This window comes from Diplotaxodon limnothrissa, linkage group LG16 (assembly GCF_057381915.1).
Source record: "Diplotaxodon limnothrissa isolate DT_005_m linkage group LG16, D_limnothrissa_male_GT1.1, whole genome shotgun sequence".
Taxonomy (NCBI): Eukaryota; Metazoa; Chordata; class Actinopteri; order Cichliformes; family Cichlidae; genus Diplotaxodon; species Diplotaxodon limnothrissa.
In genome coordinates, this window is record NC_140611.1 from 14,110,275 (window position 1) to 14,135,912 (window position 25,638).

The window sequence follows — 25,638 nt, forward strand, 5'->3', positions numbered from 1 at the left end:
CAGACCCAGACTGCTGCTCCCCACACGATCCATAAGAGGGTGCACTTTCTCTCTTCTCATGCTCTCTCTCTGTCCCTCTATCTCTCTATCTCTCTCTCGTTGTCCTATCCAGTCAGGACATGAAGGGTCACAAACAAAGAGGCTTTAGAGGTGAATAACCCCAGCTAGGAGAACATGCTGGCTGGGCTCCCTTTGTGTTGCTGCGGTCATAGTGTTGTTCCAGCGAGCGTCAGCACTAACAGCAGCTGGTGTGCTTCAAGCTCTTACTGGCAAATCCCACTGAGTCATCAGCAGGCTGTTCCTCTTTGTCCACAGGTTTAGGTGAGCCCTGTGACCTCCTTGTTGGAGTCCTGTCTGCTGGGTGTCACACTGCAGCACCACCTGCACTGACATTAGGACACAGCAGGGTGGGATACAGGCACCCTTTAAAACACCTGTTGTTCTAACTCGAGCAAGATGTGACCGTGTGCTTACTTTGCCATCCTTAACATTATTACCTTCCTTATGTACTGTTTTCTTCTGTCCATGCTGTGATGCCTGTAAGCTGCTCTTTTGCTAACATTTAGCCAAACTTAGCCAAGTTAACCCTTTAACATTTAAACAAACTACATACATGGCAACATTTATTTCATTTGATGCGATGAAAATAGGAAGCATGAAATAATGACTGAACACATATTTGCACCGAGACATTAAAGAGGTAATAAAGGACTATTGTTCCTGTCAAGTTGAACTCTTCGAATAGTTTACACCAGGAGTGTCGGACTCCAGGCCTCGAGGGCCAGTGTCCTGCAGGTTTTAGATCTCACTCTGGGTCAACACACCTGAATAAAATGATTAGCTCATTCCCAGGCCTCTGGAGAACTTCAAGACATGTTGAGGAGGTCATTTAGCCATTTATAATATTAGTGATGTGCGGATCGATACTGAAATATTGATTCCTCCCATACCAGTCATTTATGCTCTAAAATCGATTCTCATATTAAAATATCGATATTTTAGTAATTTAGGGTAAATTTGTAGTTTATAGAGTGGAAAGAAACTATATCATTCGGATTGTCTACATTGGAAGGAACTACTTCCTCTTCCGCCTTTAATAGTCATGTGTGAAATACAGCTGTATAAATGTGTCGCAGCCCCTGGCGTGCACACTCACAACAGTGGCTGAGCGTAAACGGAGTCATGTGTGGACGTATTTTACCGATACATGTGGCAAGAAAGTGAGGTGTTGTGGCAACACCTCTAACCTTGTCAAACACCTCAGAGCAAATCATATCACAGAATATGACGAGCGTATGTTGAGGCGAACTGAAGAGGAGAGGGACAGGTGCTGCTAGGGCCAGACAGACGTCTCTCACGGGGAGATACAAAAAAAGGTTTTTGTACAAAGTATTGGTATCGGATCAGTATCGCTGATACCACCCTGAATTTTACTTGGTTTCAGATCGGAAAGGAAATCAGTGGCATCGCACATCACTATGTAATATATCTCAACTCCTAGGTTACTTTTTAAAATTCCCAGCTGCAGGAAATATCCCCACATTCAGTCAACAGCATCTCCATAAATCCACGGACTCCTTAATGATGACTGATTGAGAAATAAAATAAGTCTCTGTTCCAATCAACACGTTAAAAAATGTGGGGGAAAAATGTAAATAAACACTTTCTAACACTGAGTCACGACACTGATGTTATTGAATCTTTGTTAATACTTCTCTGTATCTCTTCAATAGCTGTTCTGTTATGTTTATGAGAATATTAGAGGAGCCGTATTGGTTACTATAAGCATTTCCTCTTCTTTTAGCTGCTCTGTTCAGCGGTCGCCAGATCTGCCTCCATCTCGCCCAGTGCTTAACATCCTTTTCTGTCACACCAACCCTCTCCACGTCTTCCTTCATGACATTCATGAATCCTCTCTGACATCTTCCTCTTTTCCTCCTGCCTGGCAACTCAATATTTTATATCTTTTGTCCAATATGCCCACTATCCTTCTGTACATGTTCCCAACCATCTGTTCAGCCTGAGCTGGTCACTCCCAGAGAAAACCTCAGCATATTCAACTCTGACAGCCTAACGCCTCCAGTGCCACCATCTCCAAACTATACATTACAGTAAGTCTCATTTTCATCTTGTTGCTGTCCTTCTTTCACAAGTCACCCCGACACCCATCCCCACCCACTCCATCCTGCTTATACCTATTCTCAGTGAATTTAATGTAAACAATATTCATAAAATTGTTCAAATTCATTTGGTAATGATGTCATTAATCTGTATTGCTTGAGGAAAAGCTTAGATCAGGTCGTGGATGCAGTAAAGAGGGCGTTACGAGTAAAAGAAGAATTAGAGGAATTTTAAAGTTTAATAAATCATGCTCTTTTTCATCAGGACAGAGGAGGGTTTGAAAATCATTTTACACTTTCCAGCACTCATGAGCATGAAGGGATACACATACTGAGCACAATTCTTTTTTATTAAATGTGCAAAGAACATGAGATAGACTGAAAACATGCGATAGACTGTCTAAATGTCATGGACACGGCGGAAAGACCCCACATTGGGACTCATTGCAGCCCACTCATTGAAGCGGCGGTACTCTCCTCTTTCCAGGAGATACTGGCGTCCACGATAGTTGGGAAGCTCGTAGAAGACCCAGGCGCCATCCTGCACTTGGGCAGAGTGAACCTCCCGGTGGTGCCAGCGGTCGGGCAGGTTGTTCTCATCTTCAGTGCAGTCCAACATCTGACCGCTGAAGTCAGGACGCTCATAAACACGGACCCTGAATGCACCAGAGGACTGTAATGCAAACATCAGTTCAGTCTGAGTGGTAATACCATTTGTGTTTTACAACAGTGCTAACTGGCATCTACAGCCATGTGAATGCAGTATGCATTTTTAAAAAAATCTATTTGAAAAAGACACTAGCAAATATCCGACATTGATCTTGGAATATAAATCATTTATCATTTCTAAGCTCTTCAGTCTAATTTGTCATAAAACTGATTAAAACCTGAACCTAAGTGAAGACTAACTGGGGTTTTCATTGTCAATAAATGTAACATCTGGAATAGACAGTTAAACTATCACACTAATGACATGAGGTGAAAAGTTACTAAAGACTGATTAATTCCACTCACGTTCCGTATGATCCGACATGACCTGATGCTGTCATTGTAGCCCATCCAGCTCTGATAATGTGGATACTCCCCCCTGGTCAGTATGTACTGGTAGCCCATGTAGTTAGGCCTCTCGTAGAGTACCCAGGACCCACTCTCTACGCGGATAGAGTTGCAGTGACTGAAATGGGCGTTCAGCTCTGGACAGTCACTGCTGCACTCATAATAGCGACCTTGGAAGTTTCTGTCTTCATAAAATACGATCTGTGAATGGATATGCATATTCACACTTCATGCTCGAGGTGCTGCTGCTGCAGTTGAATCTTTAAATCAGATAATGTTCGTCCTCCTACCTTTCCCACACGGTCCATGTTTGGCCCTCACACCAATTTTTGAGCACCGTTTCTTTATCCCACCTTTTACATAGACATTATTGCCTACAGCCTTGGTCCAGATTTATATATGCAGTGTATGTGGGCACACTGAAATGCACTGCCAGGGGCATCATTGTTATTTTAATAGCCTCAGCATTTATATCAGCACAATGGCTGATGCTGCATTTGTTTTAGCTTTATACAGTGTTTACAGTGGCTGACCTTTTGATCTGTCAAAGCCTGATTCCAGAAACGATTTATTGATCCAATTAAAGTGTCTGCTGCTGCAGCTGCTGCAGCTGCACCTGATGCTGTAAAGTTGGCTTGTGGGCACATAGCAACATGATACTGGCTTTAACTAGGCTTGAGTGGAGGGGACAGGTGATGCTCCACCCTCCATCAGCAACCCCACCTTGGTACAAAGTCAGCTGACAGCTATCACATGAGCTCTGCCAGACGTGGTGTACAGCTACATGTAGAATTAGGAGCAATACAACGTTTGAGAGAATATATATTTTCATTTCCTCTAACTTGTGGTGAAAAGATTGAGATCATGCGATCTCCCCTTAATGTATTCACAAGAAGAGACAAGTGCAATGACACATTCAAATTAAAACAATATATTTGATTAACAGGTCACATTTTAAGCCTTTATGATTCTTCTGATGGAGCCTACAACTGCTTTCAGAGCTCCCCACTCTGAGCAGTGGTGGTACTCCCCTTTCTCCAGCAGGTACTGACGGCCGCTGAAGTTGGGGTGTTCAAAGAACACCCAGGTCCCCTCTAGAACCTTGCAGGACTGGACTTCTTGCCGGAGCCATTTATCCTGGACTGACTTTATGCTTTCTGTCAGCTCCAGAGATTGGCCAATAAAGTTAAGTCGTTCATACAGCATCAGCTTGTAGGGCCCTTTGGGCTGAAAGTAAAGAAATGTAGTCAGTTTGACGTGTGACGTGTTTTTCTACTGATCACTTCTAGGCGGAGACTTACATTTCTGATGATCCTGCAGGATCTTACACAGTCATTGAATCCCATCCAGGAGCTGTAATTATTGTACTCTCCTGGACCAATGACATATTGGTAGCCGGTAAAGTTGTTGCGTTCGTACAGAACCCACCAGCCACCTTCTACTTTCACTGAATTGCATCGGCGGATGTAACCATGCAGGTTTGCTGAGTCCCCTTTGCAGTCATAGGACTTTCCTTTGAAGTCCCGATCTTCAAAAAACACAATCTAGAAAGAGCAGAATTATACAGAATTTTACTCGCATCGAATTCAATCTGAATCTGTGTTAACTGAAATATCTACAGCACTAAATTTAGAGCCCAATTAGATCGTCTATGAATGCTGTAAATTCTCACCTTCTCCATCTGCCGAGCCTAAAATACTACACTAAGTTACCAACGTAGTACTCTTTATACATGGCAGAGACAATGCTACCAAATGCATGGTTAGCAGTGCCTGTAACCATGATTACAATTCAAATATTCGTCTAGAGTCTGCCTATTGTTCTTACTCATTGAATTGCTTTTCCGAACACAATGATTGTTTAGCAGTGCCAAGAATCTAAACCTGCTTGGTCTAAACAGATTTGAAGCACAGCTATAAATGTGTGTGTGCAGTTTTATGTAAAGCTTTTGTTAAGCTGTTGATTATGAAAGTTTGAGTTCAAATAAAATCTATGATCCTTTTTTTAACCTTTTTTCTTTTGTATTATTATCTGCATGCAATCATGGAAACAAGTAGTGTATGTGTATCCTTGAATGATGAAACATTAACTGAACTGGTGTACAGAGGTCCCTCATTTATCGTGGGAGTTACGTTCTAAAAATAACCCACGAGAAGTGAAATCGGCGAAGTAGCGAACTTTATTTTTTACAATTATTATAGATGTTTTAAGGCTGTAAAACCCCTCACTACACACTTTATACACGTTTCTCAGAGAGGCATGAAAATTTTCACACTTTTCTCTGTTGTTTAAACACAAAGTTCAAACCTTGTAGAAAAATAAGTCCAGTATTATATAACGAAACCAAAGGCTCCCGCAGGTGACGATGTTTCGTTGACATTGTTGTGTTTGTTAGGGAGAAAACTTACAAACATACAGTACAGCACATTCAAATATACAGATTTATGTATATTTGAATACGAGGCTGCGAAAAGGTGAACCACGTTATAGCGAGGGACCACTGGACTCACAAATCATATCTCTTAGGAAAAATTCCCAATATCAAAAAAAAAAAAAAAGAAAAAACATATAAAAGTAGAGTATTTTGAGTCAAGTTCCCAATCAGGGAATTTGCTAAAACCAACACTAACAAATATGAGAACATTACAGCAATGTTTTAGTAAGTTCATAACCTTACAAGATCATTATAACCTGTTCACATCCACCAATGACCAGCCAGCAGCTTAGGGTGTGTCTTTGAAATAGAAATAGCTTCAAATCAACTCTCTTAGATGGAGTTCTTCCCTTTATACTACAGGTGTACTATCCATTATTCTATTTCAAATATGTAAGAAGACAAAATGTAACCTAACCCAGAATAGGTCACTTGCAATGTGATGGTTATGTGATGGAAGTTAAGAAATTCAATTATGATGCATTTTATCAATGTAAAAACAATCATTTTAAGTTTAGCCCTATTCATGTTATAGGTTCTATATTGGTACAGTGATTATTGATTTTTGATTTTACAGTTGAAAATGGCCATCTGAAAATGCATTTTTCTGTTATTTTCGTCATGAACCTAAATACTGCAGGATGCCTAAAAATGAAGCTTATGTTATACTCAGTTAATTTGTTTAGTAAAGTTCAGTAACCACAGAGTGATATAGCAACCTAGTGTGTACCACAGAGTGTAATAAACACAGTGTATCAGTGCTTATACAAAAAAGTGTACATACACTTTTCTAAAATGATCAAATGAAAATAAACACTATATCATCGTTTTATATCTTATTTTACATATTTGTACTGAGCCATAGAGTGGAAACGTAAAAACTACAACTTTGCAAGAGGGTCTTTATCTTTATGCAGCCATCATTTCACTCAGCAACATGCATTATTTGAAAATGTTTAACTTTTATGGGTTTGTAAAAGAACTTTCATCTTCCTGTTGTTAAATTTACTTGTTTTTTCTCATCTGATTATGCATATATATAACTAGACCTCTGGGTTGACTTAAGCAACTTCAAAAAAGGTTTAAAGAAGATGAAGGAGAGACTAAAAGCAGCTGACATAACAGGTAATGTAATAAGAAGCAACAGAGGCTGCATTGTTATGAGTAAGAAGGGTATTTATTTATTTAAGTATAGCACTTGGAGTGCTGGAAAGAAGTACAGGGTATAGGAGGGAAAAACAGTGTTGGAGGGAGGAACTTCCGGATCTTCTTCAAGAGTTCTAGAACTTATTTAAAGGTTACAAGACATCCATGGTATCAAGACTCTGTTGGTTGTCTTATCAGCAAGACAACCAACAATAACCAAGCAATGTTCTAGAATACAGAGTCCTGCAGCTTGATCCGTCTGTCAGATTAAGAACATTGTTGGCTTGGATAATTTTTTCACAAGCTGCAGAACCCTACTTTGGTGCTGCTGCTCTAGAGTTCTGTGACCATTCGGAAGGATCCTGCAGCAGGGGAGTTGGCGCCCCAGTCTGTATAGTTGGGGTACTCTCCACGTTCCAGGAAATACTGGTGTCCATGGTAGTCTGGTTGCTCATACAGGACCCATGCACCATCCATCACTACGCAGGAGCGCAATTCCCGAAACTTGAAGGTCTCATAAACTGATGGGCAGTCTTCGACACACTCAGCTGCCTGGCCTCCAAAATCCTGCTTGTCGTAGAATCTGATCTTCCAGGATTTTCCATAGACCTGTAGCAAGTCAAATCTCACAAAATCAAGTTGGTGTTTTGCATTAAATAATAATACTTTGAACTCAAAACTACACATGGTTTCTTGGCTGTTTTCCCACTTTCCTTAAATAATTGATGTGCATTGGCACGGGCATAAAGCACCCAGCTGCCAAATCATGAGCCTTTTATCTCTCCTTTTTGTCTGTTGGTCTTTGACTGATTACTGCTTGGTTGGTGCACTCTGTGGTATTTTGCTGCAGCCAAGCACTCCTCTACAACTTGTTAGAATAGGCTTATTGAACCTTGGAGAAACTGGGTCACATTATGATATTGTCAGAGCTGTTACATTAAAAAGGAAAATCAATTCTAAAGAATGAATGTTAGTGTCTACCGCCTTACGTTTTTAATTGAACGACATGACTTGATGCCATCGTTGAATCCCATCCAATGCTGGTGATCGGGGTATTCACCCGGGCTCAGGATGTACTGGGAGCCTGTGTAGTTGGGATGCTCATACAGCACCCAGCACCCACTATCCACCTTAATGGAATTGCAGCGACTAAAATATGAGGTCAGGTCAGGACTGTCAGTACTGCACTCATGACTACAGCCTTGGAAGTTCTTGTCTTCAAAGAACGCAATCTGGATAGATGAATATACAAAAATTACTCAGTATTTTACAACATTAGAATACTTTGACTTCTTATGCAAATAAGACAGGCGATAGTTTGCACTCTATTCACTCAAACAGCATTTGTTCCTTACCTTCACCATTGTTACTGATATTGCTTGCCTGCCATCCAGCTGCAGCTGTGTTGTGGCTTATATTGAAAAGTAGAATGTGCAGACGAGGGAAAGCTATTGTCATCTAAATTACCTTGATTTGCATATCAGCAAAATGGTTTGGTCAAGTTTGATTTCCCTTTGTCTACATGTGATAGCCTCATATCAAAGAAGTGCCAAATGTGACATGTAAAAGTACTACTACTTGATGATAAATGTGTTGTTGTTTTTTCCACTGAATTCTTAGTCTCGGTCAGCACTCTCTTTTTGTACACCTGGAAATCATTTGGTTATTTATCCACATTTACAGTTTGTTTTTTGCAGGATGAGATAACTAATGCATTTTATCATGAGGGCAAGAAGAAGCAAGGCAGTTATTTAGTTTTGGATGACTGTTGGCTGTATTTAACCCTGAAAATAGGATCTCTTGCTGCTTTTGTCAATAATTTATATCCATATTTGTCTTGTTCTTGTCAGTGATTCATGTATTTTGCACGCTAATCTAAAGACCTTTTCACCTGTAAACAAGTGCGCTCCCACAGACTGCCAAATTAAAGTTTAAATATCTTCTATAATATGACTTGTATAAACAGTGGTACTATTGGACATAATATCCATTAAATTTTCTGTTATTTTCTTTGATGAGCGATCAAAAAGGTTGGTAATTACAGGTCACTGTTGGCTTAGGATGCTCCATGATGGGCATGGTTTCTGATTATAGTACATATTAAATAGAGTTAGACTTAATTTGGTTTTCATTTTAGTTACATTTAATTCAGTAGTCTGATGATCTTGTGTATGTTTAAATACATACAAAAGTTACATAAAAATGCTAAACAGTCATTAAACTAGTTAAAAATGATTAAATACACACTAAACACTCTACGTTAAAGCCATCATTACTGCCAGCGATACACTTAATTGTAAATGCTTTTGGTTTTCTTGTATCTCTTATATAATGCATTGTATACATTGTACACTGAAAAACGTTTTGCTCAAAGCAAATGCAGAAATTCGCTGACTTCTTTAATTTCCATTCTTGCTCTTTTTCCCAAATCTCTTTAACCTTGTGAGGTATAGACCATAATTGATCAGTCATGATCTATTACCCAACCCTCACCCTGTGCTGTCTGTATGTCATACTAATCTGTTCTTATTTAACTGTTCATCAAAGTATTGGCATTTTCAGTTTGTTTTCCTTTTCTCCAAAACATAGAGGATGACTCACAGATTCTCATGGAGACACAGCTGGGAAAAAGCCAGAGAAAAACAAAATATTAGATCTTTGGTTGGTATTCTCAAAATCAAATGCATCTGCATTCCCCCACTGCAGATAGATAGAAAGATTGACTTGATAGACTTGATTTTGCCACCATATAGTTGCCCCTTGCTGACCATTAGAAAGAATGCAGCTTGTATGCACTTCATCACAGGACCTGCAAAACTAATGGGGGAGGGGTGTGTGTGTTTTGTTTTTGTTTTTTTCTTTAAACAGACGTGTTGCATTCCATGGCATTATGATTGCAAATACAAATTTTTGCAGATGCAGTAAAGTAAACCTATGGTCGTTTGAAAATGATGATAGTGAATTCTTACTGGTCTGAATTGATACATCCAAACAAAGTACAACAATTAAGCCAAACACACAGGTTAAATGTGACCAAATGAAGATTTGTGTGAAGACATGTAGAAACTGTAGCTCAGTTCTCCTCCCTCCTCTCCGGCCTTGTGTCTTCCATCCACTTCCCCTCCCTTTGTTCTGGATCGTGATGGCACAAATGAAATTAACAGCGATCGCAGAGCTGCTTATTCATCAGCTTCCAGATAATTTGAATGACAAAACCCTGTTACAGCGCGTATCAAGTATAAAAGCTGTCTGGCAGCCACAGGTTGTTGGACAGTTTCCCACAAATACAGAACATCAAACATGGGCAAGGTATGCAGAGAGCAGACCGGAAAACAAGCACTTTTCAAATTTAAGACAAACTCTGCAGATGAACAATGGAGAGAAATAAAAGAGAAGGTCAGCTCTGACATCTTTTCTAAATCAATTTTGTAAAGTTTTTTCTTTCTTTTCCACAGATCATCTTCTACGAGGACAGGAACTTCCAGGGTCGCTCCTATGAGTGCATGAGCGACTGCTCTGACATGTCCTCCTACCTGAGCCGCTGCAACTCCTGCAGGGTGGAGAACGGCTGCTTCATGGTCTACGATCGCCCCAACTACATGGGGAACCAGTATTTTCTGAGGAGGGGCGAGTACTCGGATTACATGTCTTTTGGCATGAGTGACTCTATCCGATCCTGCCGATTAATTCCTCAGGTACTCAGGGATTACAACAAGGAAAACATGTCTAGTTCATATAATATCATAGTTTATATGATATTAGAAACTATGATATTGTTGAGCTGATGAAACTGCTTTTCACACACTAAGTCTGCAAATCTGATATCAGCAACATTTCACTGTAGCCTTTAACGGTCCAACGTTTCCTCTCCTCCTTTAACTAACAGCACAGAGGCTCTTACAGGATGAGGATCTATGAGAGGGAGAACTTCCAGGGCCCGAATCACGAGCTGATGGACGACTGCGACAACATCATGGACCGCTACAGCCTGTCTGACTGCCAGTCATGCAATGTGATAGATGGCCACTGGCTGATGTACGAGCAGCCCCACTACAGAGGCAGGATGGTCTACCTGAGACCTGGAGAGTACAGGAGCATGAGAGATATCGGATATAGTGGCATGAGGCTCAGCTCTGCTAGACGTATAATGGATTCCTGTTGATGCAAAGGAAAATAATGCGCTGAATAATAAAGTGAAAGATTAAACTAATGCCATCTGATATTGAGTAGATTTGTGATGTACGTGTGTGCGGGTGGGTGTGTACGTGTTTGTGTGTGACTGTGTATTCATATCTCTGTGGGGACCAAAACTGTAAGTTTACTATACTTTTGGGAACCAACAATTCTTATGGGGACAGAATCCCAGTCCCCACAAGTTTAAAGGTATTTTTCAGACTCAAAATGTGGTTTTAGTGTCAGGGTTACAATTAGGTTATGGTTAGGGTAAGGAGCTAGGGAAGGCATTATGTCAGTTAGACGTTCCCACAAAGATATGAATACATGGTAGTGTGTGTGTGTGTGGGGGGGGGGAGTCGGGTGTCAACTACACTGTAATATATGAACTCATGCTAAAAAGCACACTACAGAGCTATAATAGCATACATAATAGAGGGATATTCAATTCCTCTAATTTCTAATGCAATTCTAGTTTATTTATAATAATCACAAAAATAGTTGCCCCAATCTCCATTAGAGAAGATCCTACAACGCATACAATAATAATACAAGAGCACATGTGTAACTTAAGACAGTATTATATCTGCTATGAAAATATCATGTTGCAGAAATATGTACAAAATGCAGTTAAATTACACATTGTCACAACAGTGTATATAAAAGATGTGTGCCTTAAACCAGATTTCTTTCTCCAACAGGAGGTGCCGCCTCTTGTTGCAAAAAGAATTGCAAAAATCTAAAATAAAATTCCCATTTATTTCTCTTGATCTCAGGCCAAACTAAACAGTTCATGATCTCAAGTTTCTTTATATCTAGTTTCAAGTCATGCTTCTCCTTTTGTAAAATATGGTCAATATGAGAGTCAAAATGATAAAAAAGCAGGATATGCATTTCCTTGATTGTCATGTCATGTTTCAAAAGCAATGGTGAAGACACTCTGGATTTTATATGCTACACAGGTTACAACACACAGTTTAGACTGAATGATTTGTATTCACAATAAATGTTATTAGTAATATCACACATACAATTAAACACGCTTCTTCTGGGCTATAGTCTCAGCAGCATATTAAACATATCAGCTCCCCATAAGGAGAATCACGTGCTAACGGCTGTCTAAATGACTCGGGTAAAGTTTGTAGCATGCGTGCTTGTTGTTTTTGTCTGCTTCCACTTGTCTTTGCACTAGGATGCTGTCGGAGTAAATGTGCAGTCATATTCGTTGTGTTCCCACTAGTGCTGTCAGCGTTAATCTCGTTTAAATGACGTTAACGGCACAACACGGCAAATCTCCGTTAACGAGCTACCGTGGATCGCCCCGTGCGTGGGGCTGGACAGCCAACACGTTAACGAGCTAACTGCGCTAACACACTAGCTCCCACCCATGTAATTGAGCATTGCGTGGCGTAGTTCCAAACACCAGATCTGAATGAGGGTGGGGGAGGTTCAATTTGCCATGTTGCAAGGAGAGCTTAACTTCTGTCTCGCTGGCTTGCCCTGCGCTCAGTGAATCTGCGTTCGACTACTCCGCCTAGGCTGCACTGTCGAGCGCAGATCCACTGAGCGCTCAACACAGACAGCATCGTCAGAAGGAAAGTTGATAAAATAAATTTAAAGTTTTGTATTGTTCGATACATATGTGTACCGAACCGAAAGCACTGTATCGAACGGTTCAATATCGATACGAGTATCGTTGCACCCCTAATAGATATATATAGATATAGACAGTGTTGGGAAGGTTACTTTTAAAATGTATTCCGTTACAGAATACAGAATACATGCCCCAAAACGTATTCTGTAACGTATTCCGTTACGTTACTCAATGACAGTAACGTATTCTGAATACTTTGGATTACTTAATATATTATCATGCTTTTTACAACAACGTGAATGTACTATTGCTGTGTGATTTATTACTATTACTGAAGGTCCGCGACTCTGAACTGTAGTAAAGGGACCTCTGACTAATACGGCGGGGTCCCTGTCGGCTTGTAGCCGAAAAATAGCTTTACTTTGTTGTGTGGGTCAATTTTTCTTGCGAGAGACAGAGAGAGGCGTTGAAAGGCTGCTCCAACGGAACTTATTGTTTTCGGAGGAAAACACGAACACGGTGTACAGTCGAGTCTTAATAGCTTACTTACAACTGGGCTCGTCAGGCACTCTTCTTGGCTGCAGTGGTTATTATTATATTTACATGCTTCCAGCTCCCGTTTTTCCTCGATGACAACTCGTACCTTTCCACTCCCCTTTTTCTCCCTCCTCGCGCTCACAGACATATAACGTGTGTGGCAGTGCATTCTCCCTGCAGCACGGACTACACTGCCCATAATGCTACATTCTTTAGAGCTATGCTTGTAGCATTCTGCCTGTTAGCTTAGCACAACAACAACAACAACAACAACAACGAAAAGGCGCTCTCTCACCCAGGAAACACACAGTCGCAGAGAGAGAGAGAGCGTCACCATGTAACCATGGCAACCGTAACGCTGCCGCCTGGAACAACAGAACGTAGCTGTCAAACAAAACCCAAACAGTCCTGACCCGCGACAAAATGAAACAGGAAAGTACCGTAGTGTAATCCATTTATTTCAACAAAGTAACTTTATTCTGAATACCACCTTTTTAAACGGTAACTGTAACGGAATACAGTTACTCATATTTTGTATTTTAAACACGTAACGGCGGTACATGTATTCCGTTACTCCCCAACACTGGATATAGATACATACAATGCTGAGGATGATGTACATCAGAGGTCCCTAACCTTTTTTTTGCTACGGACCGGTTTATGTCTGACAATATTTTCACAGACAGGCCTTTAAGGTGTCGCAGATAAATACAACAAAATAAAAGCAGTACTGGTACCAAAAAAAAAGACGATTTATTCATAACACACGGGAAAAGACCCAGGGATAAAAATGATAAAAACAAATAATGATAAAAACTGATTAAAAACCCCGAAAACCATCAATTTCACACCCAAGCCTCAACTCTCGCAGCCCGGTACCAAACGACTCACGGACTTGGCCTGGGGTTTGGGGACCGCTGATGTACATGATGCAGTGGTAGACCGTGATCACCAGTCAGTATTGGTAACTAGTAAATGTGTTTGCGGAGATGTAAATGCTGTGATGTAAAAACTACAGTCTTTTCTTCACAAATGTAACTGTGTTTAAATCTAAAGTTGAAGCATTTGTACATTTGATCAGTTGCTCAGCTCTGATATGCATTCACATAAGAGTAACAGAGTGCTTTTCAACACACAGCAATCACTGACAGTACAAAGAGTCCCAGCTGATACATCTGTTCACTGTCACCCACCTGTACCCCATATGAGAGCCACAGAGGTTGGCACTGCACCAGATGCATACAGTCTGGAATAATAACCATTTACAGAGCGATTTAACAAACATTATAGCCCTGTATGGTATCCTGCTGAGTAAGATATTCAAAACAATGGCTCCATAGATCATTTAGCCATCATGATGGGTATAAAAGTGACAGAGAGCTTGGCTGGGCCAAGTACGAGTGGAATCAGGGACAGAATTGACGACCAAAATGGGCAGAGTAAGAGAGAAATTTACAAACTGTTGCTGTAATTGAGACCAATAAACACTTGATTAAATCATACATTAAACTGTTTTATTTTCAGATCATCTTCTATGAGGACAGGAATTTTCAGGGTCGCTCCTATGAGACCAGCAGTGACTGTGCTGAGCTCACCTCCTACCTGAGCCGCTGCAACTCCTGTAGGGTGGAGAGCGGCTGCTTCATGGTGTACGAACGTTCCAACTACATGGGTCACCAGATGCTGGTGAGAAGGGGAGAGTACCCTGACAACCAGCGGCTGATGGGAATGAGCATGAGCGACTGCATCCGTTCCTGCCGCATGATTCCCATGGTATGTAAGACCTGAAAATATATAGAAATACACAGAAACTATGGGGTACCCCACATGTTTCAAAATAAAAGCATCTATCAGGCACTGAGAATATTTTTTGCTTGCATGTGCTGTGCACAAACTTGTAAGCTTCTTAATCATTTTGTGCTTTACTTCTATCTACTTCTATTTTCTGCAGCTATATGTGTTAAACAACAACTCTAATATTGCTGATAAAGTAATGATCTGTCCTTTCACAGCACAGAGGGCCTTTCAGGATGAAGATCTATGAGAGGGATAACTTCGGTGGTCAGATGCACGAGCTGATGGACGACTGCGAGAACATCATGGACCGCTACCGCATGTCTGACTGCCAGTCTGCCAACGTGATGGATGGCCACTGGCTGATGTACGAGCAGCCTCATTATAGAGGCAGGATGATGTACCTGAGACCTGGAGAGTACAGGAGCTTCAGGGAGATGGGAATGGGTCCCACGGACATGAGGATTGGATCCATCAGACGTATCATGGAATCCTGTTAGGCAAGACAGACAAAATAAATAAACTGTTAATAAACAGTTCATATCTGTTTCAGTTCATCATTTGGGTCGACTTCCCTGGCAAACTCACAAACCTGAGAGAAAAGTGCATGAATTATCAGCAACTGGCTGCTCTTACTGTTGATAGTTTATCCACAGTGTCACTTAATTCGTCTACTTATGAAATGTGTGGTGTCATATGAAGCACATGCCACTGAAAAATAAATTACTTAAATGTAAATAAAGCCGACATTACAGAACAACAGTTGTCTTTTATTTATGTTAATGCATGGTGCACTCCTGGTTAGCATAGGGCTGCTTTTCAGTCAGTTTTAATTTCCTGTTCTGCTCTGTGAAAACAGAAACAGAAAGTGTGTACATAAGAACATCTTTTGGTTTTATTGAAATACATTTTGTGTGGCAGAAATAACAGCGATGCATAAATCAGATGTATACAGGTAACATAAATGGTTAGCACACACTACACACAGCGCACCCAGTAACTTATACTCAATCCCAGCCTATTGGTCTTGATATGTCATTATGTCTTCAGACTTTCTACTTGTTACAATTCTCATAATGGCCATCAATAATGAAAGTGAAGGGTAATGATAGCTCTACTTGCCCTGCGTGTCCTAAAGATGGAGATTTTACAGCTGTGGTGAGGACACTGCATATAAACTAAAAGAAGCTTCCGCATCTTGTTTGTTCTGGATCCTGAAGGAAGGAAGATTTAGAGCCACAAGAGAACACTTTACTTTTATGTAAGCTAGCAAGGTCATGACAATGTTGGAACACAGCTGTTTGACAAGAATTTAAAAGGGCTACTCAGTAATGGTCTTTCGCATCAGAGCTGGCTGAAAGAGCATGGGTCCCAAACTTCAATGAGCTGTGGCACTGTCATCTCATGTGAGGGCCACTTTAGTGTTAAGGTTGTACAATAAAACAAACAAACAAATATTTATGAAAATGTAAATGTTTTTTCTCACTCTTAACTAATTGAAGCCTTTCATGAACTACCAAATGAATATAATAACTATAACTGTTTGTATTTAACAAAATGACAGTGCAGACATAAGTGAAAACTTTTCTTTACAAATAACTAACAAAGTCAATCCCTCAACATGTTTGTGCTCTCTGCTCATATTGCCTTATTAAATCACTTTGTGCTTTTTAAAGAACTTATTTTAACATTGGACTCAACAACAAACAAATCCTCCCCAACAAAAAAATTAACTTCAAGGGTCAAATTGCATTATATTTCTTCACGTAGGGGTGATGTAGGCCGCAAGTGGCCCCCGGGCCGCGAGTTTGAGACCCCTGTTGTAGAGCGTGGAATATTTAATTTTTGTGTTGACAGTTTGGATTTTTGAAGCAGGCAAAGTCTTTATAAGCTGAAGGTTGCTCATTTTGGCCTTTACATTCTCGAGGTAATGCTGACTGAATATGGCAATGTTTTTCTGGTGGAAATGTAACAAAAACATTATAGTGGGATTGTTTAATCCCACTATAATGGGATTAAACAATCCCATTATAGTCCATAATATCCATATTGCACAGGCTCTCCACCATATCTCCCTGACAACTTATTTTTTTCTGTTTTCTGATCCGTATACAATCCATAACAAGTAGAAAGTCTGAAGACATAAGTGAAGTTATCTTTTTATGGAGCACAACCATTGCAGATATAAATAATTTGGTGATGCTTTTCCTATTAAAACTGGTCAAATTGCCCACTGTGATAAATGTCTATACCAACCTGATCTCATGTTGTCTGTTCATTTGAACCAAATAAACAGCAACTCTGCAGTGAATCTTATTAAATGGTATCCTGACAGACTTAGTGCTGGATGCTGTTTTCTAACTTCATCATTTTAACTTGTTCACATATTAGTATTCCCACAACTTGCACTCCTCACGAGCAGCCAAAAAATGCTCAGTTTATTTAAATTATTAGTTCAGAGGAAATTGATTACATGAAATGTTTCAGTTATTCATGTTTTTAAATCTTATCATGTTGCTCACTTGTAGCTGAACAAATTTCTAAAAACAAAAGAGAAGAAAACACTAAAACTTTCTACCTTTACATATTGCACAGGCTCTCCACCATATCTCCCTGACAACTTATTTTTTTCTGTTTTCTGATCCGCATCTAATGCTCTACTTAACTGGACAATAAATCAGTTTTTGTGTGTTTTCATACCTCAAAAAAGGAAATGATCTCTACAGTGTTCATGTTTATATTTATAGTGTTTTATATTTTTACATAAACATATAATGACTTCAAAAACATCTGTTAGTAAATGAAATGTCCTTTACACTGAAGACAGAAATGGTTGTCATACTACAGTTGGAAGCTTCTATTTATTTTCTTTATGTGTAGCAACAATACCACATGTATACACTACATGCATTTCCACTAGTGTGGCGTCACAAAATAACCCTTTAGTTCCCTGACTGCTCAGTAGGCTTCTATGCTGTGTTGCTGGGTCAGGGGTTTGCACAATAGACGCCACACATCCTATGTTCCCACGCTGCAGGTATAAAAGTAACAGCTACCACTGACAGGAATACACAGAAGCCACAGCTCAGTCCTGAGGAACCACCAGAAGACCGTGACCATGGGCAGAGTATGTAAAGCATGGGAAAGATGTTTATTCATTAAAAAAAACAATCTGTGGATTCCTATTCTAACGAGCTTTGTTGTTCTTTCAGATCATCTTCTACGAGGACAGGAACTTCCAGGGCCGCTCCTATGAGTGCATGAGCGACTGCTCTGACATGTCCTCCTACCTGAGCAGGTGTCACTCCTGCAGGGTGGAGAACGGCTGCTTCATGGTCTACGACCGCCCCAACTACATGGGAAACCAGTATTTCATGAGGAGGGGCGAGTACGCTGACTACATGAGTATGATGGGCATGAGTGGTGGTATCAGGTCTTGCCGTACGATCCCCATGGTAGGTGTAAAGTGGTGGTACTTCCATATAAGACCTTTTTGGAATTAACATAAGTTTCATGCTTAATTTTATTTTGTCTTGTGTCTATAAAACAGCACAGAGGCCAGTTCAGGATGAGGATCTATGAGAGGGAGAACTTCGGTGGTCAGATGTACGAGCTGATGGACGACTGCGACAGCATCATGGACCGTTACCGCATGTCCGACTGCATGTCCTGCAACGTGATGGATGGCCACTGGCTGATGTACGAGCAGCCCCACTACAGAGGCAGGATGATGTACATGAGGCCCGGAGAGTACAGGAGCTTCAGGGAGATGGGAATGAGCGGGATGAGGTTCATGAGCATGAGGCGCATCATGGACATGTGCTAATTTTACATTTTGACTTCAATAAATGATATAAATTTCTAAATTCTTGTGTCATGACATTTACTTTCATCACTGTGAACCTTTTTAAGATCATTCATACTGAATTCAAATGCATTGAGTATCAGTGGAAACCACCGAGTAAAAAACATGTTTTCATTCTTCTTTTGAATGGCATCTCCAAAAGACTGAATTACCACCTGTTTCTATTTGATTTGTAGAAGTCAGCTGTGGTAGACAGCGATATATGGATATGCATCCATATATATGAAGAGATTTGCTTCATTTTGGGTTCAGGGTCAACAAATTATCAGTATTTATTAGTAGTAGTCATTGTTTTGGAGCATCAAAGTGATATAGTTTATGGATGTAGTTCCATTCTGCCAGCTGAAAAGCACAATGTCAGCAGTAGTGATGTTCTGATTTGCAAAAGGAGAAATTAATCTGAAAGGCAATAACAGTACAAAGATATAAGGAACATAATTGTGTAGTGTTTTTCTTCAACTATCTGAGTATTCAGGTGAATATATTTCACCAAATCTTTACCCTGATTGGTTTTGACAGACTGCTCGAGAGCCAATTAGAATGCCTGAATAAGTAACATGACCACAACAGAGATGACGTTTGAGAACTGACCGATAAAAGCAAGGCACCAACGAAAAGTCAGTGGCTCATATGGAGAAACTGGAAGAGTAGGTTTCAAATAAATTTTACCAGCTGACCATATTTGATGGTTGTGGAATTCCAGGTGGAGTTTATCTTTTTTTCTTACTGTCCCTGCATGTGTTTCTTCTAGATACCCCAGTTTCCTCTTACAGTCCATATGCATTAGGTTAATGGTGATTCTCAGTTGGCCATGGATGCAGATGTAAGAACATGTGGCTGTCTGTCTCAGTATAGTAAGAACATGTAAACCCCAGCCATCTAAGGATTCAAACCCAGGACCTTCTTACTGTGAGTCAGTGATGCTAACCACGGAACCACTGTGCTGCCTCTAAATCCAGTTCCCCTACAATCCTAAATGATTTCAGATCATTTGCACTTAAATCAGTTTTGATAAAAATATTTGAAAACTGGTGAGGTAGGCGATCTTGAGAAAAACAGCAGGTGGTTGACCCGGTCTCTCTACAGGCTAGTGGGAAGAGTAGAAGATGCCACAGTAACTTTGTTCAACTCAGTTTTAAAAAACTTGGAGAGAAAAGGTTCTCAGCCACAATATTAAAACCACTAATGAGGCGAGGTGATTAATGAGTATTGATCATTCTGTTACAATCCTTTGCTTTTCCAGAAAAGTTTAGAGCATTGCATTCCTGTGGATCTTACTTTGACACTGAGCGTCTGCCTGAACTTAGCTCTGAAGTGACTTGTGACACACAACAGAGATTCCAAGGCTTTGTTTTGACATCCAAACTCCCCAGATGACAGTCCAATCAAAGAACTCCTTAATGAGCAAGAACAAACCTTTCCTCCACAACTGCCTTTTAGAAATGTACTGCAAACACTTTAAAACTACTTCAACAGAGGGAACATGTCTGTGTGAAAAGAGGAAGTAAAGCTTGTAGAAGTGCAATGACTACAGTTATTTCCTTTTCTAAAGTGGTGTTTTTTCAAGGTGTTTGATCTTTTTTATGAAAATAGTTTATGATCAGAAATTATTATCAAAATTATTCAAAAGAAAGACAATGAAAGTAAAAAAAAAAAAAGACTAAATACCTAATGATCTCACGGCCCAATTCCTATTTTTAAAACTTCATAGCAATGGAAAATGTCAAAAGATGAAGACTAAAGAACATATACATTCATCTGCACAATATGAATCTGCTGAAATCATTTATTCTGTTCATGAAATTGTCACGGTCTGGCTGGCAGACTGTGGGGAGATGGGGAAATAGGACCCAAACGCCGGACTCTTCAGTGCAACAGTGTTTATTTACAAGGTGGTGAAGTAAACAACAATAAATCCCCAGTTTCCCAGACTCCCGTGTAGTGTCTTCTTCCCAAAAGTCCCTCTCTGCCCCAGTGTCCCTTGCACTCCCCGTGCTCACTGCTCTTTCTCGTCCCACACTATTCCTGAGGGGAAAACAATAGAGGCAGCCGTTACACACTTATCCCAGCAGGGATACACTCACACTTGACTGTGCTTGAAGACTGACGTGTAGTCAAACGTAATAATCCAGCGTCGGTGGAAGCTCCATCGCTCATCTAAATAGCTCCCCCGACAAGCCCAGATGAGGAGCAGGTGTGCGGCAAGGACTTCGGGTGTGGCCAGCCCTCAAGTTAGGCCACACCCCCAGGGCTGAAGGTGCCTGTAACTTGGCCACAGAAGAAAGGCAACACACACACACACCTGCCTACATACAGATGTGCACAGGGGCAGTGCAGACAACACACCAAATAATAATAATAATAATAATAATAATAATAATAATAATAATGATAATAATAATAATAATAATAATAATAACAATAACAACAACAGTCATAGTCCCCACTGCCCACGGACCCTGAGTCCCCAGAGCCGGGTCCGTGACAGAAATAACAAACAAACAACTCTCTTTTTTTGTAAATACCACCACTTGAAAACAAATTAAATATACAAATACCTGCCATAGCATTGAAAATCACAAATTCAAACTCAGTTATAACAAATCACCAAGTATACTATTTCTTTTTCCCTCTTTAACTCATACTCAGGAGTTTGGCAAAAGTTCGTATTATTAGCCTTGAGGGGCTCACTTTTACATACCTGATGAAAACAAATCCACAAACTACTATCTATTTATCTGGCTTGATAACTGCTATCTGGCTTGTTCATATAAACTCACTATTGTACTATACAGCTTGCAGAAAATCTATACTTTTCAAAAGTCATTCACATCTATATAAATAACGTTCTAAGCTATTTTTATTTAAAAAAAAAAAAACAACCTCTGCTCTTGTGAAAGGAAAATTCTGTTAAGAGGTTATGACCTTGTTGGTATATGGGTAAGCAACTAAAAACTGTATAGGCTTCTATAACAGCTTGCTGTGTCAGGGCTTTGAACAATGGACAGGCAAACTGTCTTTGTCTCTGGCCAGGTATAAATACAACTTGTTCAGACAGCCAGTGCATCAGTTCAAAAACAGTTCTCTAAGAGACCTGAATCACCGCAGTCAACATGGGCAAAGTAGGAAACTAAATTGTTAAATCAACATTAATTAGCCTATACTTAAGTTATCTTGGAGAGCATGATTGTAAAAATGTCCTTTAAACCCATTGTACTTTTTTCAGATCATCTTCTACGAGGACAGGAACTTCCAGGGTCGCTCCTATGAGTGCATGAGCGACTGTCCCGACATGTCCTCCTACCTGAGCAGGTGTCACTCCTGCAGGGTGGAGAGCGGCTGCTTCATGGTCTATGACCGCCCCAACTTCATGGGAAACCAGTATTTCATGAGGAGGGGCGAGTACGCTGACTACATGAGCATGATGGGCATGAGCGGTGGTATCAGGTCTTGCCGTATGATCCCCATGGTAGGTGTAAAGTGGTGGTACTTCCATATAAGACCTTTTTGGAATTAACATAAGTTTCATGCTTAATTTTATTTTGTCTTGTGTCTATAAAACAGTACAGAGGCCAGTTCAGGATGAAGATCTATGAGAGGGAGAACTTCGGTGGTCAGATGTACGAGCTGATGGACGACTGCGACAGCATCATGGACCGTTACCGCATGTCTGACTGCCAGTCGTGCCACGTGATGGATGGCCACTGGCTGATGTACGAGCAAGCCCACTACAGAGGCAGGATGATGTACCTGAGGCCCGGAGAGTACAGGAGCTTCAGGGACATGGGAATGAGCGGAATGAGGTTCATGAGCATGAGGCGCATCATGGACATGTGCTAATTTTACATTTTGACTTCAATAAATGATATAAATTTCTAAATTCTTGTGTCTTGACATTTCATTTCATTTCTAACTCAGAGAAGTAACATTTTAGTATCACAGTCATTAAGAAGTAATCCATTACATTACAGCATCACATCCTCAGAAACAAATTCATAAGAATACTTTTGCTTTACCAACATATAACACCACATACACAATGGTTTATTATGCATTTGGGTATTGCATAAAAATAGAAAATAAAGTACATCAAGTAAATAAGAATATCTTTTGGTTTTAATGAAATACATTTTGTGTGGCAGAAATAAGAGCGATGCAAAAATCAGATGTATACAGGTAACATAAATGGAGCTAGGATTAGGTTAGCACACACTACACACAGCAGATCTCAGTAATGGTTTTTGGCATCAGAGCTGGCTGAAAATCTGGACAACTTAATCAGAGATGTGCTTTCTGAACACTGGAGAAAGCAATACAAGTAAAAAATGGATGCTCTTTTGGTATATCTCTAGATACTCCAGGGGTACATAACTATGTTCAAAAAGTATGAAAAAGTGATTTTGTCCACTAACAGTTCCAATATTGTCATGTCATCGCAGGAGGTAGAATTTATGTTATTGTGAAAAAAATCATCAAGACAAACACTGTGCAAGATGTCCCAAATAAGATTCTCAATTAGTTCTCTACTTTCAAGGTTGTAGAGCATGGAATATTTTATTTTTGTGTTGACAGTTTGGATTTTTGAATTAGGCAAAGTCTTTAGAAGCTGAAGGTTGCTCATTTTTGTTTTACCAACATTGAACACCCCTTAGCATTTACATTGATCCTGCTGGTTATATGGTTCACTTTACATATGACTGCATTACTTAACCTTACTGCATAGGAAGTTGGCATTGGTGGCATCTCCTATATCACATTACCAGCTTGTTTATTTCCCCCTGAGGACACGCTTCAGCCAAAAATCAGAACAGTGTCGTGGAGCTGTGGAGCTTCTTAGTAGCTGGCAGAAACTGATTGTCACCACAAAGTGTTGATTCAAAATGTCCTCTAGCACCAATCACAGGTATGGTCATAGCGTCAGTTGCTACTGATAAATGAAAAACAGCAGTTTCAAGTGGGGGATGCTGTGGGGTAAACAGTTTTTCATGATGGGCGGTGAGGGGGTGCAACATATTCAGTTTTAGAATTCATATTTAATGTTAATTATAGCTACACATACTTCACAGTGTGTCTCTATCCAGCCTTCCTCCCTCACCCCAAACGTCGCGACAGATGGCCGTCCCTCTCTGAGCCTGGTTCTGCTGGAGTTTTCCTCCTGTTTAAATGGTGTTTTTCCTTTCCACTTTGACCAAAGTGCTAGCTCACCGAGGGTTACATGATTGTTGAGGTTTTTTCGGTTTTCTTTGTATTATTGTATGGTCTTATGTTACAGCATAGAGCACCTTGAGGCAACTGTTGCTGTGATTTGGCGCTATATAAATAGAAATGCATTGAATTAAAAATGTACTTTTACAATGTAATGGCCTTTCTTGTTGCCATCTCACTTGCTGACAAGTACTTTAAAACATTCATTTGTAACCACTGCCAGTAGGAATTGGGCAGGTACCCTGTCAAACTAAACTGTTAAACGAATCAAAACTTGAGTTTCTGAAATAACCCCCAATGTGAAAAATACTATTGACATATTTACATGGCAACTTTAACTTTAACTTTGTATTTCTTCTTATACAGTACTATAGACAGCACAATCTTATGGGTTTACTATATCCATGTGTGATTTTAGACTTCAAATAAATGCACTGGCTGCTCTCATTTACTATATAATGTACTGCATTTACTTCATGCTACGTCCACACGTACACAGGTATTTTTGAAAACAGATTTTCCATTTTCGTTTTTTTTTTAATATATATATATTATTCCGTCCACACGTGCAGTTTTGAAAAATATCTCCGTCCACATGTAAACGCGAAAAACGCTGTCAAACGTTGTCAAGAACATGCCAAATCCTAGCTGTGTCGGAAATGTTGGCCAAACAGAAGTCTAGAAGCCTGGGAGGGAAAGAGTAAACAGGGTTTTATGCAAACCTGCAGTACTTCTGGAAAGTTTTTGTGTTTTTCGGGAAAGGTAGCTAATTTTGTGTTACTTTTCAAGTGCCTTCATTTCAACCAAAACAGTATTTTGGCTGGTGTAGACTCACAATTTAGGAATGAACAAAATGCATACAGCATGCATAAATTTTAATTTTAAAAAAATTAAATTTATTCCAAACCGACATCAGAGTCAGGATGTAGGTTGTGAGAGCGTCTGTGTTGAATGGAGAATGCCTCTGATGCCTCTGTCTTTCTAAATGGTGGGACAGTAACTGCATGTGTGTATATGTAAGCGTGTATAAACTGCAGATAGACAGATTAACAGCAACAGTATTTTGTCTACATCTGCCATTGTAGAAATGTATCTCACGTCAAAAACGGCACACACCTTTGACGTTGTGTGAGTAAATCTCTGTTTTCCTCGTCCACACATAAACGCAAAAACTGAGTTTTCGAAAATCTCCACCCTGGCAGGAGTTTTTAAAAAATCTCCATTTTCAGTGATCGAAAATGCAGTTTATGTGTGGACGAAAGACGCAAACGCACAGAAAAATCTGCGTTTTCAAAAGTACCCGTGTACGTGTGGACGTAGCCTCAGTCTCAACTACAGTGCAGTGAAAAAGTTGCACCCTCCTGATTTCTACTTTTTTTTTTTTTTTTTTACATATTTGTCATATTGAAATGTTTCAGATGATGAAACTAATTTTAATATTAAACAAAGATAATCCAAGTAAATGTAAAAGCTGCAAGAAGGTCCTGAGTGGCTTTGTAACTCTTTCCACACTGACAGGTGTGACTGACTTTGTCTGATTCTTTAGATTGTGGCATGTGTTCCTTTGTGAGATCTATTAGCCTACTTCAGTTTGAGACACAGGTTCTATTTAAGTGATTTCTTAACTCAAAAGATGTGGCTGTAATCATTTTTAGTGATATTATATGTATTTATTTGTTTTTGAGCTAAATTAACTTTGTTTCGGATGCTGTAA

General features: G+C 39.9%; 6 protein-coding genes and 1 pseudogene across 7 annotated transcripts; 4 read left to right on the forward strand and 3 right to left on the reverse strand.

The window, feature by feature from the left end:
- Window positions 1–2,520: 2,520 nt before the first annotated feature.
- Window positions 2,521–3,683, reverse strand: LOC146615852 (gamma-crystallin M2-like). 2 transcript variants are annotated; one of them, XM_085375101.1, is made up of 3 exons: window positions 3,655–3,683; window positions 3,135–3,402; window positions 2,521–2,793 (listed from the first exon to the last, which is right to left on the reverse strand). In XM_085375101.1, the coding sequence occupies exons 2-3, from the start codon at window positions 3,393–3,395 to the stop codon at window positions 2,521–2,523; spliced, it is 534 nt and encodes a 177-aa protein (XP_085231227.1). In that variant the 5' UTR covers window positions 3,396–3,402; window positions 3,655–3,683. The 2 variants fall into 2 exon arrangements, with proteins under 2 accessions (XP_085231227.1, XP_085231226.1); XM_085375100.1 differs by lacking the exon at window positions 3,655–3,683 and adding an exon at window positions 3,467–3,484 and having other exon boundaries at window positions 3,135–3,377.
- Window positions 3,684–4,130: 447 nt separating this feature from the next.
- LOC146615853 (gamma-crystallin S-1-like) lies at window positions 4,131–4,857 on the reverse strand. The gene is made up of 3 exons (XM_085374591.1): window positions 4,849–4,857; window positions 4,478–4,720; window positions 4,131–4,403 (listed from the first exon to the last, which is right to left on the reverse strand). The coding sequence occupies exons 1-3, from the start codon at window positions 4,855–4,857 to the stop codon at window positions 4,131–4,133; spliced, it is 525 nt and encodes a 174-aa protein (XP_085230717.1).
- A 2,232-nt stretch (window positions 4,858–7,089) lies between these two features.
- LOC146615854 (gamma-crystallin M2 pseudogene) lies at window positions 7,090–8,835 on the reverse strand (annotated as a pseudogene).
- Window positions 8,836–10,056: 1,221 nt separating this feature from the next.
- Window positions 10,057–10,918, forward strand: LOC146615855 (gamma-crystallin M3-like). The gene is made up of 3 exons (XM_085374808.1): window positions 10,057–10,065; window positions 10,212–10,451; window positions 10,643–10,918. The coding sequence occupies exons 1-3, from the start codon at window positions 10,057–10,059 to the stop codon at window positions 10,916–10,918; spliced, it is 525 nt and encodes a 174-aa protein (XP_085230934.1).
- A 3,572-nt stretch (window positions 10,919–14,490) lies between these two features.
- LOC146615856 (gamma-crystallin M3-like) lies at window positions 14,491–15,354 on the forward strand. The gene is made up of 3 exons (XM_085374425.1): window positions 14,491–14,499; window positions 14,585–14,833; window positions 15,073–15,354. Exons 1-3 carry the CDS (start codon window positions 14,491–14,493, stop codon window positions 15,352–15,354), a joined length of 540 nt encoding a protein of 179 aa, XP_085230551.1.
- A 2,618-nt stretch (window positions 15,355–17,972) lies between these two features.
- Window positions 17,973–18,680, forward strand: LOC146615857 (gamma-crystallin M3-like). Its single transcript, XM_085374426.1, has 3 exons — window positions 17,973–17,981; window positions 18,067–18,309; window positions 18,405–18,680. The coding sequence occupies exons 1-3, from the start codon at window positions 17,973–17,975 to the stop codon at window positions 18,678–18,680; spliced, it is 528 nt and encodes a 175-aa protein (XP_085230552.1).
- A 3,152-nt stretch (window positions 18,681–21,832) lies between these two features.
- On the forward strand, window positions 21,833–22,559 carry LOC146615858 (gamma-crystallin M3-like). Its single transcript, XM_085374821.1, has 3 exons — window positions 21,833–21,841; window positions 21,946–22,188; window positions 22,284–22,559. Exons 1-3 carry the CDS (start codon window positions 21,833–21,835, stop codon window positions 22,557–22,559), a joined length of 528 nt encoding a protein of 175 aa, XP_085230947.1.
- Window positions 22,560–25,638: the final 3,079 nt, after the last annotated feature.